At 44.1% G+C, this 21,277-nt stretch overlaps 1 protein-coding gene across 7 annotated transcripts in view; it reads right to left on the reverse strand.

Annotated features, from left to right (window-relative positions):
• Positions 1–21,277, reverse strand: part of ABCC8 (ATP binding cassette subfamily C member 8) — an 89,294-nt gene that overhangs the window by 59,514 nt on the left and 8,503 nt on the right. For 5 of the 7 annotated variants that reach the window (XM_049890577.1, XM_049890576.1, XM_049890582.1 and 2 more), the window contains exons 4-7: positions 15,917–16,083; positions 13,261–13,503; positions 12,230–12,418; positions 1,290–1,454 (exon numbers count right to left, since the gene is read on the reverse strand). In XM_049890577.1, the coding sequence (XP_049746534.1) occupies positions 1,290–1,454; positions 12,230–12,418; positions 13,261–13,503; positions 15,917–16,083 (764 nt within the window). The remainder of the gene's footprint in view (positions 1–1,289; positions 1,455–12,229; positions 12,419–13,260; positions 13,504–15,916; positions 16,084–21,277) is intronic. The other 2 variants (XM_049890578.1, XM_049890579.1) reach the window with 2 other exon arrangements.

Here is a 21,277-nt window from a genome sequence, read left to right on the forward strand (position 1 = left end):
TTCCCGCAGGACCCGTCAATGTTAATGATTCTGAGGAACATTTCTGAATAAGGAAGTATCTTTGGGATTTAGCTGTAAAATCATGCTGCTGATCACCTGAGAATTGCTGGTCTGCTAGTTGTCCTCCAAAACCCATTCTTTTTCTTTCGCAAAGAGAAATTTTAGCAGGGCATACATGGCCATCAAAAATAAAGAACATACTTTCTAGCCTCTGTAGGTATAGCCGTGTGGCCAATTTCTCATCAATGGAATGGGAGAGGAAATGATATGTACAACTTCTGTGTTATGGGCTTAAAGGGAAGAGGCATTCCCCCCTCCTGTCCCTTCTTTTTTCTTGCTGATTTAAAAACGTAGATGTGATAGTGGGCGTTTCAATAGCTATCTTGGACCATGAGACAAAAGTTACCCAAAAGTGAGGTTGGCAGAGAAACATTATAGAAGGAACTCATGTCTCGGATGATTGTGTAGCTGCCATACTATCCCAGACTGCCAACCCTGACTATGTGAAAAATAAACGAATGTCTACCCTATTATTGCTGTCATAGTGGGTCTCTCTATTGCAACAACTGAACCAAAATTCTAATGAAAACACTGATGCTTGGATAACTCTAATGTCCCCAAAGAGGCCTTAAATCTTCCTCGACCCTGGCCATCCTTCCAACCTACTCAAAAAGAAAGCCACAGAAGAAGGTAGGAGGAAAAGCCTAGGCCTACGTGAACTTTCAGAATAGATAAGTCCTCTCTCATTAGTGACCCAAGATTTAAGAGCTCAAATAGATCTAAGAAGCTATCTAGTCCTAATATGTCAAAAGTTTTCTTTCTGTTTTTTTTTTTTAATCCAAAGAAAACTGCTTGGTAGGAGAACCCAAAACACCATCTGGAGAAGGATTCTTAGGCTGCATCTGCACTAAGCACGAGACAGTGCTGTGATGGATTAGTGATGTCTGCCACATTCACGGCTGAAGAACAAGGGCTGGGTAGTCAATATCTCAGATCTAGTCCTAGGCTCCCATTTTACAAAGGAGAAGAGGGAGGCCCAAAGAAAGGAAGTGTCTTGCCCAAAGTCACATGGCTACTACGTTACAGAACCAGGACTAGAACTGCATTACAGAGCCCAGTCCAACGCGCTTTCCTCCATTGCACACTGCCCTGTCAATGGTTAGTGTTTCAAAACACTGTTAATTAAAGGGCAACAAAAAAATAAATTCACAGCAGAATTTTTCTTGAGTGTCCATGGGGATGAATAATGAGGTTCTTACTGTGACATGAAAAAATAATCATCTAAGTACCTGTATTGCTCCTCTCAAGTTAATTCCAGTTTCAATGGCGACATAGTAGGAAGCTTGCAGAAATGTCCTTTGCAGCAGGAGAGCGAGGAACAAAAGCACAGCTAAGACGTAGGCATTAGCAAGGAACTCTTGGGATGAGACAAAGTAAACCCCGAGAAATTGTGTCTGTTGGAAAGAGAAATTCAGAGGTGGCTGTTATGGCCAGCAAAATGACAACCATTATTAGTACATAATACTGTGCCATATGGTCATGGTTATTAAAGGACCCTTCATACTTGGAAAGCCCAGTGCAATTGTTTATGAGTGGGAAACCAGGTTGATAAATCCAACTAAACATTTCTCTAACTTCAGGGAGGGTTGCCTATAGCCTCTTCCTCGTTCACTTAGGGGGACAGAATGGGGCCCATTTCTAACGTGAAGCCCCATAAATATGAGTTCCTGCTTTGTGGCCACCAGGCCGAGGGGCACTCACTCTGAATGGAACAAGAATAAACAGAATGAACCGTGGAACAGCCACAACTCCTAGAATAAATCCCACAATGTGTGTTCTCTATTTTTCTGCCATAAAAACAGAATTAGCAGAGGTCTTGTCCCATACTTGCTGACAATCTGCTCTGTAGTGATGTCTAGGTAGAAAAGACCAGTGGAAACGCAGCACTGCAGTGTTCCCGCAAGAGGGTTGTAAACTCGCACTTAAAATAGACTGGACAGATTTCAGACCCAAGGCCCCCAGCCTGGTGGGCTCTCAGAACTTCCTCTTAAATTTAAGGTTCCGTTACTGCACTCCCAGCAAGATCTCAGATGATAAGCAATGGAGAAAAACAAACGTTCTGACTTTGTTGCTAAAGATACCAGAGAACAACAGTGCTTCTGTTTCCAGATTCAGCATCAACAGCTCCCAGCACAACTTTGACCTTGACTAAGTCCACTGCTCATCAGCGGTGTCACATCAATGTTTCCATGAAGGCAGAACTCTCCCTTTCAAAGACTCTGCTCTGAACTCTGCAAGCTATTTGGAAGGGTGTGGGAGCTGCTGCAGGGTAAAGAGTGAAGGGAACTGGAACTAGTGATGAGCAGGAGCCGGGGGGCACGTCCAGGAGCGGGCTGAGGGGAGACCTTTCTCTAGAGTCAGAAGTTCCTGGGTCTTAGATGCAGGGCTTCCTGATGGTGGAAAAGACCTCACCCCTTGGTCTAATGGGGACCCCATAAACCAGGTCTCATTGCTCCCTGGACTGTCTGGTCCAGCTTACAACTGTCTCTCCTTTGCTCTCTAGGATTGGGGTCTTCTCCTTTTAGGGACAGCAGGAAGCTGACTTAGGGAGACCACTGAGGGGTACATGCAAGATTCCGCATATAAGGTGATTGAAAATACCAAGGCTTGGGTCAGGCACACCTTAGTCCTCAAAGTGACATCTTTTCTTTTCAATACTTTGAAGAGGTCTTTTGCAGCAGATTTGCCCAATCCAGTTGTGTTGTTTGATTTCTTGACTGCTTCTTCCATGGGCGCTGATTATGATCCAAGTAAAATGAAATCTTTGACAACTTCAATCTTTGTTTATCATGATGTTGTTTATTGGTCCAGTTGTGAGGATTTATTATTTTTTTTTCATGTTGCAGTGCAATCCATACTCAAGGCTGTGGTCTTTGATTTTCATCAGTAGGTGCTTCAAGTCCTTCCCCACTTTCAGCAAGAAAGGTCGTGTATCTGCCTGTCACAGGTTATTAATGAGTCTTCCTCCGATGCTGATGCCGCGTTGGTCTTCATATAGTCCAGCTTCTTGGATTATTTGCTCAGCGTAGAGATTGAATGAGTATGGTGAAAGGATACAATCCTGACACACTCCTTTCTTGACTTTAAAGGATGCAGTATCCCCTTGTTCTGGTCAAACAAAATACTATATGGTATTTATTTATTAAATATACTTGTCAGTATTTGTACATTTTAAACAAAGCGACAAATTCTCTTTACGTCAAATTGTAAGTCCTTGATGTGTTATCTCCTGCTGTGGTGCCTTCAGGTTATTGGCAGTGGCCAGTGTCCTCACGCTCATTCCTGGATTCCCCAGGCCCTTCTCTCCTTGCTGGGCTCCCCCAGGGTCTGCCTTCCTTAGATCGCACCCCAGGGCTCTTGGCTAGTCTAGTATCCACTTCTTAATCAAAATTTGGTTATCCCAGGTTCCATTCCTTCTAAGCTGTCTCTCTCAAGAGAAACCCTGTAATGGCCTAATGACTCATAGTTGTAGGGAGAGTTTTAATAAGTCACAAAATTCTTGATCCGAAGAAATATAGTTTCTGACCCCGGGGGGGGGGTGTGGGGAAGGGCACGGGGGGTGCTGTTAAGGCTTTGTCTTTAGAGCTGTATAAAGAGAAATTGTTGCTTTTTAAAAATGTACAAATATTGACAAGGGCACTTAACAAACACTACCTGTAGAATAAACAACATAAGCAATCGGTTGATTTTTCCAGCCCTCACCCTCAACCTATCTGAGCTTCAGTTTCCTGTTTCCAAGCCCTCATCCTCAACCTAAATCAGGCTATTAAGGGTCTCTATTTCAGGGAGTTGTTGTGAGGATTCACTGTAACAATGCAGGTAAAAAACAAAAACAGAGCGTATAGGCACTCAATATATAGTAACTTCTGCACTATTCATTAAAAATTCATTTCCCATGTGCCTCCTGGATGTCAGGCACAGAGCCTGGTACTGGGCACACAGAGGCCAGATGATGCAGTTCCTGTTTTAGGGGGCTCAAGGTCAAGCTGGGGAAGGAGACAAGGAGTGTTTTGTTGGCTGAAGCATAGGTCGTCAGGGAACATGGAGGAACGACATATAACCCAACCAGAGAAGGCTTCCTGGAAGAGGTGACATTTGAGTCAAGTCTTGATAGCTGAGAAGAAGTTAGTGAGGTGAAGGGGAGTCCTCCAGTCCATAGCAGCTACATAGGTATTTTCATGAAGAAATCAACACAAGTACCGACATAACTAAGTCAAAGAAGCACCAGTCCGTATAAGTTCACAAAGTCGCTCACAGTGATAGACATAAATATGGACACACTAGCAGACATGCACAGAAAAAGGCACCCTGACAGACACAGGGACAGACACAAGGACACGCACGCAGATTCATAAGCAGCTTTCAGGAGAACTGATTCAGAAACAAAATACAAACCTACACACATTTCCCCACTGAGGTTTAGAGGTGTGTTAGAAGCTTTGGCCCGTAGGTCAAACCCAGACTGTTTTTTCTTTTTCTGGCTCGCTCAGCTGACAGCCTAGAGTAGTGCTGGCAGGTTTCAGGAGCTAGCAGGTCTTTGTGAATCCAATTCTCTTGCCCTCCAGGCCAGATCACGGGCCATGGTCAGCCTGGACCCAGCTTTCCATGAGGAGTGGAAGAAGGCAGAAGCATTAAGTATCTGACAGCCCCTGACACTTGCAGCAGTTAAAGAAATAAAATATATTTGTCCTTGCAAATGCCAAGGGCAGTGTATTTCTTGCCAACTCTGAGTGTCCTGTAAAGGGCAGAGAGGACTGGTCAACCACTGATAATGATGTAAACAATGGGTGCCTGGCTTTGCAGACTGCAGCAGGATGGACTCAGGCTGGGCAGAGAGCTTGGCTTCCTCACCAAGACAGCTGTTAAACACTGCAACATGTGGCGAGAGAGATCCCTTCTTCTGTCAGTTCATGAAGACCAGAATGGCACCTATCTCTCTGAGTTAGAGCCAGACGACCTCAATAAACGACTCCTTTTCCCCCTTTTCTGCGTCTAGAAGCCCAAATGAGAATAACACCATATCCCTGGCAACTCCAGGGATATGACACTGGAGACTATATTTATTTTCAGCTCTCATTTCTATGTCTGTAATTTGCTGATTGTATTTGGGCTACAGGGAACAAATATTAAATCTGATAAGGCCTGCTGCCACTGAGGCAGGGCCATCTGGCTTAGAGATTTATGTGCCGACAAGTAACTGGGACCAGAGCATTCCTATGAGGGACAGGAAATCTCAGGGGTTATGTATAAACCAAGGCAAAGCTAACATTCAGATGAGTTAAAGTTCTAAGTGTTGTTCTCACCACCTCTTTGGTACATCCCGCCTCCAAACTCTCTCTTAGGAGAATCCCACAAGTTTGGGAAATGCAGGAAGAAAACAATGGTGTAGACAAGCTGCTAAGGGCTCTGGCTGGGTCACTTCCCCAAAATATTAACAAATGGCTCCCTGTCACTGTGGGGTTGCCAGGGAAGGGTATGCTGGGGTCTCCTATGGTCAGAGCAAAGCTGAAAGTGACACTCTCTGAACAAGGTTAGCAGTCCCTCTTGCTGTTTTGTTTGTTTGTTTACAAATAATTTAAAATATTTACTTTCAATTCTCCTCACTAGGAAACTGCTAAAACTTATAGACTGTTGTGCCTAAAGAAAATGTGGCTAATAGTTCCTTTCTGTTGCTGTCTAGATTCTCCTCTAAACCAAAACCAAACCAAACCCACTGCCATCGAGTTGATTCTGACTCATAGATTCGCCTCTAGTTTTTTAAAAATAATATTTTATTGTGTTTTAGGTGAAAGTTTACAAAGCAAATTAGGCTCTCCTTTAACAATTTTTATACAAATTGTTCTGTGCCATTGGTTGCAATTTTTACAATGTGTCAGCATTCTCATTATTTCCATTCTGTTTGTTCTGTTTCCATTGATCTAGCTTCCCCTCCCTGCTCGCCTTCTCATCTTTGATTTTGGGTAAGTGTTGACCATTTGGTTTTATACAGTTAATTGTTTAAGGAAGCACATTACTCACTGGTGGTATTGTTTATTTTATCAGCCAATATATTATTTGGCTGAAAGGTGAGCTGTAGAAATAGCTCCAATTCCAAGTTCAAAGCGTATCTTAGGGCAATAGTCTTGGGGTTCTTCTAGTCTCTTACCAGTCCAGTAGGTCTGGCCGTTTTTAGGAATTTGAGTTTTGTTCTATATTTTTCTCCTATTCTAACTGGGACCTTCTATTGTGTCCCTGGTGAGAAGAGTTGGTAGTGGTAGCAGGACACCATCTAGTTCTTCTGGTCTCAGTCTAGAAGAGGTTGTAGTCAGTGTGGGTTATTAGTCCTGTGGGCTAGTTTCTTTTTTGAGCCTTTCATTTCCTTCATTCTCTTTTGCTCCATATGAGTAGGGACCAGTAGTTGTATCTTAGATGGCCGCTCGCAAGCTTTTGAGACCCCAGATGCTACTCACCAAACTAGGATATAGAACGTTATCTTTGTGAACTATGTTATGTCAACCAAGCTCTCCCCCAAGGCTATGGTCCCAGGCCTTTTAAACCTGTAAACCAATTCCACAAGTTGTTTGGATACGTCTAGGAAGGCTCTGTAGCTGGCTTCCTATGTGGTTTGTTACGTATGTGGATATATATACAGTATTACATGCCTACAGATACACCTGTACATGCACGTGCATTTACTTGCATACGCCTTCTAGACACATATACGCATCCATATCCACCTATGTAACCACATACATATTTTTTGGTTGTTTTTACTGTTGTTGCAAAATTGTATATGTTTTTCCCAAAACTGTCTCTGTTTATCATGTACTTCTTATTGTCTTTATTTACCTTGGTCAGGTTGTGCTGACTTCACCCATACTTGGGATTGCCTTTCCCATCACCCTGGTGGTGTAGTGGTTGAGTACTATGGCTGCTAACCAAAACGTCAGCAGTTCAAATCCACCAGGGGCTCCTTGGAAACTCTCTGGGGCAATTCTACTCTGTTCTATAGGGTCGCTATGAGTCGGAATTGACTCGACAGCAATGGGTTTGGTTTTGATTTGGTCCCCATCACCAAAAGTGACAAGTGTCTACTATCTTGAATGTAATTGTAATTGCCCTTCTCTCTCCCTCCCATCCCTGGTAAACATCAAAGAACTTCGCTTTGTTTATATCTGTTCTTGACTTTTTATAATAATGGGATGATACAATATTTGTCTTTTTGCGATAGACTTATTTCACTCAGCATAATGTCCTCCATATTCATCCATGTTATAAGATGTTTCATGGACTCCTCATTATTCTTTTTAGCTGTATAGTATTCCATTGTATGTATGTACCACAATTTGTTTATCCATCCATTCATCTGTTGATGGGCACTTAGGTTGTTTCCATCTTTTTGCTATTGTGAATAATACTGCCATGAACCTAGGTGTGCATATGTCTGTTCATGTCACTGTTCTTGTATCTCTAGGATATACACCCAGGAGTGGGATTGCTAGATCGTAAGTTATTTCTATTTCTAACTTTTTGATGACATGCCATACTGTTTTCCCTAGTGGTTGTACCGTTTTACAATCCCTCCATCAATGTATGAGTTCCAGTCCCCCCGACAACCTCGCCAACATTTTGTGTTCTCTGTTTTTTTATCATTGCTATTTTTTCAGGGGTAAGATGGTATCTCACTGTAGTTTTGATTTGCATCTCTCTAATGGCTAATGATCATGAATATCTTTTTATGTATTTGTTGCCTGCCTGAATGTCCTCTTTGGTGAAGTGTCTGTTCATGTCCTTTGCCATTTTTTTTTTTTTTATTGGATTGCTTGTCCTTTTGTTGTCGAGTTGTTGAAGTTTTCTATATATTTTAGAGATTAGCCCCTTACCAGGTATGTCATTGCCAAAGATTTTTCACCTGTCTGTAGGTTCTCTTTTTACTCTTCGTAAAGTTTTTTGAGGAGCATAAGTATTTAATTTTTAGGAGATCCCAGTTATCTAATTTGCTTCTATCATTCATGCATTTTTAGTTTTGTTCGATTAGGCTATTTATGCTGAAAATTAGGTCCCCTAGTTTTGACCTAATTTTTTTAGTTTTGACCCTATGTTATCCTCCAGGAACTTTATAGTCTTAGCTTTAACATTTAGGTCTTTTGATACATTTTGAGTTAGTTTTTGTATATGGTGTGAAGTATGGATTCTGTCTCATTTTTCTACACAGGGATATCTAGTTTTACTAGCACCATTTGTTAAAAGAGGTGGTTTCTTACCCCACAGAATGGACTTCGACCCTTTGTTGAAGATCAGCTGCCTGTAGATGGATGGATTTACTTCTGGGTTCTTAATTCTATTCCATTGGTCTATGCGTCTGTCATTAAACTAGTACCAGGCTGTTTTGATTACCATTGCTGTACAGTAAATTATGAGATTGGGAAGTGTCAGGCCTCCTTCTTTGTTCTTCTTTAATACTGCTTTAGCTATTCAGGGCCTCCTTCCTTTCCATATGTAGTTTGAGATTAGTATTTTCATTTCATTAAAGAATGTCATTGGGATTTGGATCAGGATTGCATTATATCTACAGATTGCTTTTCGTAGTAATGACATTTTCACAATGTTAAGTCATCCAACCCATAAGCATGGAATATTTTTCTGCCCTCTCTTTTTACGCCAAGTAAAGTTCAGAGGCTCAAAATCCAGAGAAGACCTCAAATGCCATCAGTCTAAATAAGCAAAAAGAGTTCTTACATTTTTGATTGAACAAGAAACCTTTGCGTCTCAGTCTGGCCAACTCCTACGCATCCATCAAGGCCCAATTTAAATACCCTCTCCTCTTTGAAGCCTTCTATGATCACTGGCTGAGTTAGTCATTCCATCTTCTCCCAGTTCCCTGTGTGTGTGTGTGTGTGTGTGTGTGTGTGTGTATACCTCCTAATAGTAGTATTTAACACATCACATTAAAATATTTTATTTCCATTTCTCCTTCTCCCATGGGATTTCACAATCCTTGGACCCAAAGGTGATGGAGCGATAATAATAATGAGTCAATTTAACATCATGCTTGTAAAACCCATGTTATGGAGTGAAAGACACTTGAGTTCAAATCCTGACTTTGTCACTAACTAGCTGAGAGACCCTGGGGAAAGTTACTTAACCTCTTGAGTCTCAAGTTCCTTACCTGTAAAATGGGGAAGAGTATATCTACCTCATGAATTGTATAGTACATCTCAATAAAGTTGTTAAAAAAAAAAACTTGAAACAGTTGTTTCAGGGATTAAATGAGGTAATACAAGCAAGCTACTGTACACATCCAGGTAGATATTAAAAAGTCAGTAAGTGGTTGTCAGTATTGTTAATAGTCCTTGTCATAATCATTGCCTCTTTATTCTCAAGGCCCAACCCAGGTCTGGCACGAAATAGAGTTCAATAAACATTTGCTGACTAAATCAAACAGATGTGGAGCGTCTCATATTCCTGACCAGAGGTGCTCAGATGATTAATTATATCCACAGAAAAATTAATATAAACCTCCTAAGGATTAACTACTGTCTGCGGTTTTAGAGCCCATGAGATGAATAACATTACCCAAGGGGGTGGCATAAATTATTAAGATCCATAATTGCTAATTCTCTGAATTGTTTTTAGACTGCCTGTTTGTGGTTAGAAGGTTATAATGATGTCCAAGCTGGAAAATAAAACTCCGAGTCTTACTAGGAGTGACAAATTTTCCATTTTGTGACCATCTAAACCTAAGCAGCAGCAAAGAAACAAAGGAAAGAATAAAGACCTTCCTCCATGTGTAGATGTAACTGCCTCAAGTAAAGGAAAATAACCCCCCAGAGAGATTTTCTGTCTTTTTGTCTAACATATTTCAGTTTGTAGCAACTTTAGAGCTGGAAAGACCATTGGATATCATCTAGTCCATTGACTTGTAATGTTTTTAAGCTGTGGAACACTTTTTAAAAAAGAAGGTTTAATGTGAAAGTTTAACAAATTAATAAAACTAGGACGGCTTTGAAGTTTGCGGAGAAAAAGCCCTACCCGTGGAGATCTGCCTCTCCTCTACCCCTTCTACCCCTACAGCAGGCTCCAAGACGCCCTCTGCAGAACCTTGTGTCTAGTCCATTCTCACCTCTCAGTGGCAGACATTGAAGCCCAGAGAGGTGAAGTGACTTGTCCAAGGTCACACAGCAAATGAGTGGCAGTGCTGGAGCTACAGCCAGGTCTCTTGACTTCTCTCTACTTCTTTCAACTACACCCGAAGGGTCAGGACTACACCCGAAGGGTCAGGACAGCCCCCAGAAACCTGCCTTTGTAGTGAATAGAAATTCAAGGGCTAAGGTTCTGAGATTCCCTGGGGCTTTCTGAGCCCTTCTGTTTTCTGAGCACCAACTACAAGGTTCCAAGTTGCTTCATGAGCAGTCTTCTTTTTCCAAAGGCCAGAGGCCAGATTCCTTTCCTAAAATTAAATTCCCCGTAGGACAGATACCAGCCTGTATCTATACCACTGGGAACTATCCACAGATTCTCTAGGGCTCAACTAAATGGATCTTTCCCCAGGCATTTTAATGATCAGTTCAGCCATTTCATTCCATCTCAGCCTCATTCAACATGCCTCGACTTCACTCTATCTACCTAAAGCCAATTCAGCACACAGTTCTTACCCCTACTATGTGCCAAGTGCCAGGAAGGGGCTATGGCAGAGAATGCCAGCTGTTTCCTAATATGCCTTTCCTTCTTTTTTCCTGAATACAAAGCCCTTGATTATTAATCGTACATATGGCTGCCTATAACAAATGCTGTATTTTCCAGCTTCCTCTGCACCCGAATGTAGCCGTGTAACAAAATTCTGACCAATGGGATTGTAGGCATTCCTTCTACCTTCCTACTAACTGAAAATGTTGACCTGGTCGCTGGAGCTAGAGCAGCCACCTTGGGCCATAAAGTAAAAAGCTAGGTTGTAGAGAAACGAGATAGAAGGAACCTGGGCCCCAGCTCATGAAACCACCAAACCAGCCCTGTACTGTTTAACTTTTGTTATGGATTGAATCTATGTCCTCCCCCTCCCGCCCCACCAAAAAAAGATATGTGTATGGGAATGTGGATCCCCATACCTATGGATGTAATCCTATTTGGAAACAGGGTTTTCTTTGTTATGTTAACGGAGCCATATCAGTGTAGTGTGTGTCCCAAACCTAATCACTTCTGAACAATATAAAGCGCAGTACAGACACAGAGAAGGAGCCCTGATTGTGCAGTGGTTAAGTGCTTGGCTGCAAACCCATCAGCCACTCCTTGGGAGAAAAATGTGGCAGTCTGCTTCCGTAAGGATTACAGCCTTGGAAACCCTATGGGGGTGGTTCTACTCTGTCCTATAGGTTTGCTATGAGTCAGAATTCACTCAACAGCAATGGGTTTGGTTTGGTATAGACACAGAGACAATTGAACACAAACGAGAAGATAGATGCCACGTGAAGATTGCCAAAGAACCAAGGATTGCTGGCTACCAGAAGCTGAAAGAGACAAAGAAGGACCTCTTTCTATAGCCACACTCTTAATTCAGACTTCCAGCCTCCTGAACTATGAGAAAATAAACCTCTATTCTTTAAAGTCATCGGCTCGTGGCGTATTTGTTACAGCAGCACTAGGAAACTAAGATGCCTTTGGGGTTTATGTGAATGAGACACAAATATTTATGTTGTTCAAGTCACTGTTATTCCGAGTTTTCTGTTACTCTCAGTGACTTTAATCCTAACTGATGTAAGTGCTATGGATATACAGAGCTGAAGAAGACAGAATCCCTGAAAAGCTATTTAGAGTCTATTAAGGTGACATGAACCAAACACCAATAAATTTAAAAAATCATAGAAGCTCTAGAAACTGGGTAAACAAATGCATTTCCTGCAGCTTTCTAAACAACAGGGAGAGGTATTATGGTGGTGACAGTGTGGTGCAGGGAGTAGGACAATATAAACCTCTCGGAGCAAAAGCTCCCCTCCTGGCATTTCTTTTGACCAGATTCTGGGCATCCTCTGAATTGCGGAGTATTGCTGATATTGTTGAGGGCTACGTGCCTGTGTGAAAGCCACCCCTGTGTGACCACCCTTCACACACAGTGGCCTCCTGCACACACAGTTCATTCTCATGCATGAGTTATAACCTTCCAGAGGGTATTCTGCCCTAACCTGGGGCATCCTACCTTGGGCTGGAAGACCCGATTCTCCTTCCCAAGGTGGTCCACGATCCCAAATATGCACAGTGGCCCGGCGAAACCCAGCAAGTCGGCCAAGATGCGGAAAGTGCTGCTGAGGATCAGGCGTCTCCCGAAGGCATGGCAGAGTGCCCGCCAGATGGCCCGGGCACCCTGTGTGCTCTGCGTGTCCTTCCGCTGCCCAGAAAGACCCATGGCCAGATCAGAGTGGCCCAGAGCCCACTCTTGGGAAGCCCCTGGCCCCTGCTGCCTGGGGAAACCCAGTGGCCATGTCTGCATGAACAGGCTAACTTCGGAAAGAAATCATGGAATCAACAAGTGCATGGCTGGGTGGGCCCTATCAATGCCAACATGGTCCAGATGTGGAAACTGAGGCCTGAGGGGATGTGATTGATCAAAGTCACACAGCTGGTCAGGAACTGCCTGCTGAGAACAGCTCGGCAATGAAGGGGTAAGGGGCAGCGGCATCCAGGGCACAGACAGTGGAAGGGGCACTGGACTGGGAGCTGGGAGAGTGGTTCTGCCAGCTATGTGCCAGCTCTGGAGGGTCACAGCCTTCCTTGGGGCCTCAGTTTCCTCCTCACTGATATGGGGAGATCCCTGCTTGGCCTGTCTCATAGGGTTATATTGTAAGGATCAGGCCACTAACATCCTCATCTCCCAAATCTGGTGAAAATTCCCACCTTTAGAGTCATTGAGCTCCCAAGGGAAGAGCATGAGGGGTGAGGGGAGTCACTTCCCTTCTCAGGGCCTCAGTTTCCTCATTTGCACAATGAGGATGTTGGACGAGATGACCTAAACTGTAAGAGCCATTCCAGCTGTGTCTGTCTTGTGAATCTTTAGTTCTGGGCTTTTTCCTGTTTCACTGGGTAACTTTGGTCAAGGCTCTTCCCCTCACTGGGCTTCACAGTTTCCCCAGCTGCCCCACCAGAGGTTTGACCTGATGCCTTCTGAGGTCCCTGTCTGTGACTCTAAACTGGAGGGCTGGAAGTAAACAGTGTGGCCATGCCCCCACTGACCGCCTGGGTATCAAAGGCCTCGCAGAGCCGCTGGTAGTTGGTGAGGGCCCTCATGGTGATGGGCAGCTTCCCGATGGCTCGGAGGTCAATGGGCTTCTTGTGGGCAGTCTTGATGAAGGCATTCATCCACCAGTAGGTGCCCTTGGACAGCAGGTTTACGAAGGGCTGCAGGAAGCGCACTCCCAGGTCCTGCAGGTCCTCAGGGGGCTTCACCTCCCTTGGTGTCTTGAAGAAGATATATCTCTGTGGGGCACATGGGTGGCAGGGTGGGTAAGTGCAACCCTCCCACCCTGTCCCAGCAAGGACCTGGGGTTGTGACATCCCACCCTCGAATTCTAACACATGGCACCATCTCCTGCCTACAAGGATTCCCAATCCTGAGGCCTCCTGAATTTGTAACTATTCAAGGTTTACTCTGAATCCTTCTGGCTGCACTTGAAATTGAGGTGCGGAAGAGCAGGAATCTCCCATATATAATCCTCTCCACAGATCTGAGGATACCATCATGTTTCATATAGGATTCACAAAACTTGGAGTCATGCAGACTGGGCTCAAATCCTGTCTCCTCTACTCACTAGCAAGGTGTCTTTGGACGAGACACATCTAAAATATTTTCTCATCTAAAAAGGGGGTGGTACTTGGCATCACAGGGTTGCTGTGAGGGTCAGTTGAGACAGGAAATGTGAAGAGGCTTAGAACCAGCAAGAGAGAGAGAAAGATTGATTTACTTCAAGGAATAGGCTCATGTGATTGTGGGGGGTCTGGCAAATCCAAAATTCGTAGGTCAGGTGACAGGCTGGAGGCTCCTTGCATAATGTAATTCAATGTGATGTAATGTATTCAATCAATCAGTTAAAGATCTGAAGAGCAAAAAAGGTGGTTTCCCTAGGATATGGTCTGTCTCTAGACTATAAACAGATATTTTGATGAACTCTTACCTCACTCTTCCTGATCTGTGGAGCTTAGGATGCAAGCCTGCAGGAGTCTCCAGCCTCGTACCTGACCTACAAATTTTGTAAAGTCGATTCCAACTCATAGCAACCCTATAGAGCAGAGTAGAACTGCCAGATAGGGTTTCCAAGGAGTGGCTGGTGGATTTGAACTGCCAGCCTTTAACCACTGCACCGTTGGAGCTCCTTGAACTTGCCAGTCCCCAACAATTGCAAGAACTGATTCCTTGAAATAAATCTCTTTCTCTATATATATCTCAGTGGTTCTGTTTCTCTAGAGAATCCTGACTAAGGCAGGCTTTGTACCCTGAGAATCACCAACTAAAAGCAGAGGAGTCAGAGAAAAGCAAATTAAAGTAGTACCTCATACTCATCCGACTGGCAGACATTAAAAAGAGATAAAACCCTCATTGCTGGCTGGGAGGTAGGGAGAGAGCTCACTCATTTATTGCTGGTAGATTATGGTCTTTCTGCAAGGCAATCTGCAACACCGATTAAAATTGACCCAGCCTCTCCACTCCTTGGAATCTCTCCCACAGAAATAAAAGCAGGGATACATAAAGATACATTTAATATAGCATTATTTACAAAAACTTGGCAACAAAGTGAATACTCATCAAGAGGGTAATGGCTGAATAAATGATGGCTTATCCACATAGTGGAATGTTACGCAGCCATTAAGAAGAGTGAATTGGAGTCATACCAGATGACCTGGAGGGAGTCCTAAGAGGTATTTGTTGGGTAAGAAAAACAAGGTGCAGAAAACTGTATACAAAATGATACCATTTTTAGAAAACAAATATTGAGGGAAAAAACTCTATATTTATGTGCTGAGAAAAAAACAAAAACAAAACCTGAATAAAAGGCTTTGTATATCTAACATACATCTAAAGATACATGTTTAAATAGATGTGTATGGCATTATGTCAATAATAAGTTAACAAAATATGGAAGGGTAAATTAGATTGTTAATTTGGGTTGCCTGGGAAGGTGGGGGCATGGGAAGGGAAGGTTTGAATCTAAGGTGAGGAAGAGAGAAGGAAGGGGGGTAAGCAAAAAGGATAATGAAACAAAAGACATGTACGCAATCACACTTACTTATTTATATATATGTGTGGCTATATGGATAAACTAAAACAGAAACACCAAAAAAAAAAAAAAAAACCCACATCCATTGCCATCGAGTAGATTCGAACTCATGTTACGCCGTGTGTTACGGAGTAGAACTGCCCCACAGGGTTTTCTTGGCTGCAACCTTTATGGAACCAGGTGGTCAGGACTTTCTTTCATGGCACAACTGGATAGGCTTGAACCAACAACCCTTAGGTCAGTAGCCAAGGGCAAACTGTTTGTACCATCCAGGGACCTAAACAAAAACAATCCCTCTCTGTCTAAAAAAAAACAGTACCTGAAACTTTTTTCTTTCTGTATGGTTAAACACAAAATCTTTCAGCTGTGGCTAACACATCCTGTCACCTCCTCTCCTTCTGGGAGCCTTGGGTAGCAGGCAGCTGGCTAGTGGCTGAGCACTGGCCTCAAGTCCCCTCTGTGGGAGCTGGACAACAAGCTGGCTCCTTCTTGGACTTGCCTACCCAGGGGCAGGACACAGGTCAGAACCGCAATCCCCGCTCCCTGGCTTGGCCCAGGCGGTCTTTGGTGCTGGGGTGGGCAGTGGCCTGGGTGTGGCCTGGACACAGCCTGCTTACCCTCACCCTGATGACATTGACCTCCACAAGGAACAGCATTCCGTAGAGGATCACCAGCAGCCCTGTGAGGCAGAAGCGCAGCTGAGAGAAGCCAATGGCGTGGTCGTAGAACTTGACAAACTTGATGGTCTTGGTTATGAAGGCCAGGGTCCAGTAGACTAGTAGGGCTGCCAAGGAGAGATGGGAGAGCACAGAGGATGTGTGTGCACAAGTTCACGAATGTGCACACTCATGTGTGTGCAAGTGTATGGGAAGGAAGGAGAGAATATGAATGTCAGCAAAGGAGGGATGTATGTGACAACCATGTGTTACAGGTGTGGTGTGCACATTTCTGGGTAAAGGGATATGCATGCACGAGTATATGAGAGTGGGTCACTTCTGGACAATGCACAAACATTAAAACATTCACCACGAGTATCTTCAAAAACATCAATAATCTTGGAAGTCAAGCTGGTCGACCAATCTTAACAATAAACAATAAGAATAGGAAAATGATTACTTGAGTGTCATTAAGTTGCAGGCTCTGTGCCAAGTAAGCACTTTACATTATCTCATTTATTCTTTACCACAAGAGGGATGTACTGCTGTCACACCCAATTTCACAGACAAAATTATCAAGCCTCAGAAAGCTTAAGTAATTGATCCAAGGTCATGAAGCCTGGACTGGCCTAATGCTGGTGCCCGTGAGTATAAACTCCACGTTAGAATGGTTTCCTTATGCAATTTTCAAGCTGAGAAGGTCTTAAAGGTCATTTAACCCAGCCCTTTCATTTTTCAGATGAGGGAACTGAGACCTGAAGAGAGGAAGTGACATGCCCAAGCTTGCAGCAAGCTAGTGACAAAGAGGGTGAGAGCCCAGGTCCTGGTCTCCCAGCCCAGAGCCTCAGGAAGCCCACGGGAGGGTGGGGATACAGAAAAAGCAGGGCTTCAAACTGGTTCACTACAGTTTGAATCCCTGCTGAGAATTTACATTTTAACCCCAGATAAACTGAATCAGAATCTACATTTTAACAAGATCCCCAAGTAATTCTTATGTATAATAAAATTTGAGAACCACTGCTCTACTACTGGTTCTCAGAATTGGTCCCTAACCAGCAGCATTAGCATCACCTGGGGACTTGTTAGAAATGCAAATTCTCGGCCCTGAGGAAAAGTGAGTCACAGCTCTGTGCAGCAGTGCAGTATAGTGGTTACAACTGGAGCCCTGCAGGTAGATACACCTGGGCTCAGATTCTGTGACTTAACCGCGTGGCCCTGGGTAGGTCATTTAACCTATCTAGGCCTTAAAAAAAAATTTTTTTTTTTTTAGGTCTTAGTTTTCTCATCCACAAATGGGAATAATAATAGTGTTACCTCAATATGTTGTTGTGAGCAATATGTGGAAAGCATTTAGCACAGAGAGCCTGGCACACAGTGGGTGCTCTTTAGACATTAGTTCGTAATATTTTTATTACTTCCAGATCTCAGACCTCTTGGCGCTGCCTTCTCTGGGGCAGGCAAACATTAGAAACTATCGGTGGATTCTACAGCCATTTATCTATTTATCTATCTATTTACTACTTGTCTATCTATCTCTCTGTCACCCATTCACCCATTCATCCATCCATCCATCCACCTACCCACCCACCCATCCACCCATCCATCCATCCACCCACCCACCCATCCATCTACCCACCATCTATCTCTGACTTCTCATTTCCCAGCCACCACCATAAGCCACTATCAGCTGGTAACAACAAAAAAGCAATAACTAATAAAGTCCTCCTTTCCCAAAACCTGCTAATGTCAAGTCAATTCTGACTCATACAGACCCTACAGGACATAGCAGAACTGCCCCATAGGGTTTCCAAGGCAGACTACCACACTTTCTTCCACGGAGCAGCTGATGGATTCAAACCACCGACCTTTTGGTTAGCAGCCTAGCACTTTAACCACTGCACCACCAGGGCTCCATATGCTGATAAACCCATTGCCATCAAGTCAATTCCAACTTATAATGACCCTATAGGACAGAGTAGTACTGCCCCATAGGGTTTCCAAGGAGCACCTGGTGGATTCGAACTGCTGACCTTTTGGTTAGAAGCCATAGCTCTTAACCACTGTGCCACTAGGGTTTCCCTCCATATGCAGATAAGGTCAGCCTAAGTTCCTTCCAGCTCCTTCCTCGCCAGAACTACAGTGAAGAAAAGAGGCTTTCCTAGGTGGGCCTGGATGTGAATGCCAGGGTGTCCCTTGGGGACCAAAGCTAGAGCCTGCCTCGGCCTTGTCCTGGGCTGGGAACCAGGTCAAGACACTAAGTCCTACCCTATGGCCAGAGCTGAGCTTGCCCAGTGGCTTGATGCTGTCATTAGGATTAGTCATTAGTATCCTAATAGGATTAAAAAAAAAATTGCCATTGAGTAGATTCTGACTCATAGCAACCCTGTAAGACAAAGTAGAACTGCCCCACAGAGTTTCCAAGGAGAGACTGGCAGATTCGAACTATAAGGCAGAATTCTCTGCTTTCTGGTCCCAGCCCTTAGGACAGGGATGATGTGCCCCCAGCTTGGTCTGGTTTCCACGTCACAAGGAATCCCACTGCTGGAGGCCATCCCCCTGCCTCCACACCCCTATTCTTCCAGACAGACACAACCCCGTACATCAGAGCCTCTTTAGCCCTTAATGAGGATCAACTGCTGGGGCCAAGACTTAAAAATATGCCTCATTAGTCCTGCAGCTGACACAACCTTGCTTGCTGAAAGCGAAGGGGATTTGAAGCACTTACTGATGAAGATCAAAGACCACAGCCTTCAGTATGGATTACATCTCAACAGAAAGAAAACAAAAATCCTCACAACTAGACCATAAGCAACATCATGATAAATGGAGAAAGGATTGAGGGTGTCAAGGATTTCATTTTACTTGCATCCACAATCAACACCCATGGAAACAGCAGTCAAGAAATCAAAAGACGCATGGCATGGGGCAAATCAGCTGCAAAAGACCTCTTTAAAGTGTTGAAAGGCAAAGATGTCACCTTGAGGACTAAGGTGTGCCTGATCCAAGCCATGGTGTTTTCAATTTTCTCATATGCATGTGAAAGCTGGACAATGAACAAGGAAGACCAAAGAATTGATGCCTTTGAATTGTGGTGTTGGGGAAGAATATAGAATATAGTAGGCAGGGACTGCCAAAAGAACAAACAAGTCTGTCCTGGAAGAAGTGCAGCCAGAATGCTCCTTAAAAACAAGGATGGTGAGACTACATCTCACATACTTTGGACATGTTATCAGGAGGAATCGGTCCCTGGAGAAGGACATCATGTTTGATAAAATAGAAAGTCAGTGAAAAAGAGGAAGACCCTCAACGAGATGGATTTACACAGTGGCTGCAACCATGCGCTCAAGCATAGCAATGATTATGAGGATGGCGTAGAACCGGGCTGTGTTTCGTTCTGTTGTGCGTGGGGTCACTATGAGTCAGAACCGATTCGACGGCACCTAACAACAGCAACAACAAAGTCCTGCCACTGACACGAAACAGGTATGGTCTGATTTGATTTTCTTAACAACCCTATGACTTAGGCAGGCCCTTACTATTTCTGCCCAGGTGGCAAAACTGGGTCTCCCAAGGTCTCACAGGGAGTTAGTGGTGGATCCAGAACTAAGCCCAGGGGTTATTTCCACAGTCCTACTGAATCTACCGGCTGCTCCTTGGAAGCCCTAGGGGGCAGTTCTACTCTGTCTTGTAGGGTTGCTATGAGTCTGAATGGACTCCACGGCAACAGGTTTGGGTTTTTTTTTTTTTTTTTGGTATAGGATCACTATGAGTCGTAATCAACTCAAAGGCAATGGGTTTGGTTTTTGGTTACCCTGCAGTGCTAGGGGCTGAGCAGACACAGCAATACTCAGCAAAAGCTTAGTGCTTGGTTGAGAAAAGAAGGAAAAAGGAAATGGTATAAGGCAGGGGCTGCCAGAGGAGAGTTCTAAGCTCTGAATCCCCATTACTCCTCTCTCTTCCCCTCTTTTCTTCTCCCTCAGCCCACATCTCATCCAATCCCAAGTTCTGTCAATTTTACCTCCTATCTTGAATCCATCAACTTCTCTCTACCTCTGTGGTACCACCTGAGTCCAGACCACAACCGTCTCTCCTGTGGACCACCTTGAGAACCTTCTCACTGGTTTCTCCACTTTCCCTCTCACCTTCCTCCATAAAAAAAAAAAAAAAAATGATCATGTTTAAAACCCCTCTTTGGCTTCTCATTGCTCTTGGGATAAAGACTAATATTTGTGTGGCCTTTGAGGTCCTTCCTGCCACTCCAGCCTTCAAAGTCCAGCTCCCTTATGCTCTCTGCACTCCAGCCTCTCTGTTGTTTTTCCAGATTTTCTAATATGCTCTGTTCTTCCTGCCTCAGGACTATTGCATATGCTGTTCTCTCTGCCTGAAGCACTCTTCTCACCCATCTCTCAGTTAATTCCTATCTACCCTTCAATTCTCAGCTCACGCATGACTTTCTCACGGAACGTTTCCTTGACCTCATCTGGGGCTCCAGGATCCTGGTTCTTCCATAGAATAATATAAGCTACATTGTAGTTTATCTTTCTCTGGGACACCAGACCTGTGACCAGACATTAACCTCTAAAAGAGCTCGCTGTTCCCTCAACACCCACTGCCCCCTACCCCACAGCTCATGGGATGCATTCTCTCCACATTTCCATGTTCTAGAATTTCTGGCCCTACGGAGCCTCTTCCCAGGAACAGAGCTCGAACAAAAGGGAATGCAAGGAGTTATGCAGTCCTTGTTCCCTGGAAGATGATCAGTCCATTCATTCGTGATAATTTATACTTTGAGGAGAGAACATTATGTGCTTGCTGGAGAAAGTAAAATGAACTCATCAGATGCCCAGACAGGGTGTTTCTGGGGTGCCAGTCAGTCAGGCCCCAATGGTTAATGAGGGGCTCTCAGCGGATGAGGAGCTGCATCAGAAACTGAGTGGGCAGCTCTCTGACACCTGTATTTAACACTCTTCTCTCTCAACCTGCTGCTCCCCACCCCCATCCACATTCACATAGGGGCCCTGAGGTGAGGGGATCACCTGGGAGATCCTGATGGAGTCCACCTACCTTACATGGGAAGGTAGACCTGTGATTAGCTTGGGAAACACCCTTTGCCTGCTCATGACACTGTGGTGTCACTGGCTTGATGTCAATTAGGTGCTGTGACTGCTAAAAGTCAGTCTGATTTAATGATACACAGCTGAACTCTGTCTAACGGCCAGGTATACAACCCCACCTTAGACATGCAGACTGAGCCCAAAACACAGAAGCAGACCTGTGGATTTCTACCTTTGGCTCAAGCACACAGTTTGAGGACCAGACACA

Source organism: Elephas maximus, chromosome 7, assembly GCF_024166365.1.
Source record: "Elephas maximus indicus isolate mEleMax1 chromosome 7, mEleMax1 primary haplotype, whole genome shotgun sequence".
Classification (NCBI taxonomy): Eukaryota; Metazoa; Chordata; class Mammalia; order Proboscidea; family Elephantidae; genus Elephas; species Elephas maximus.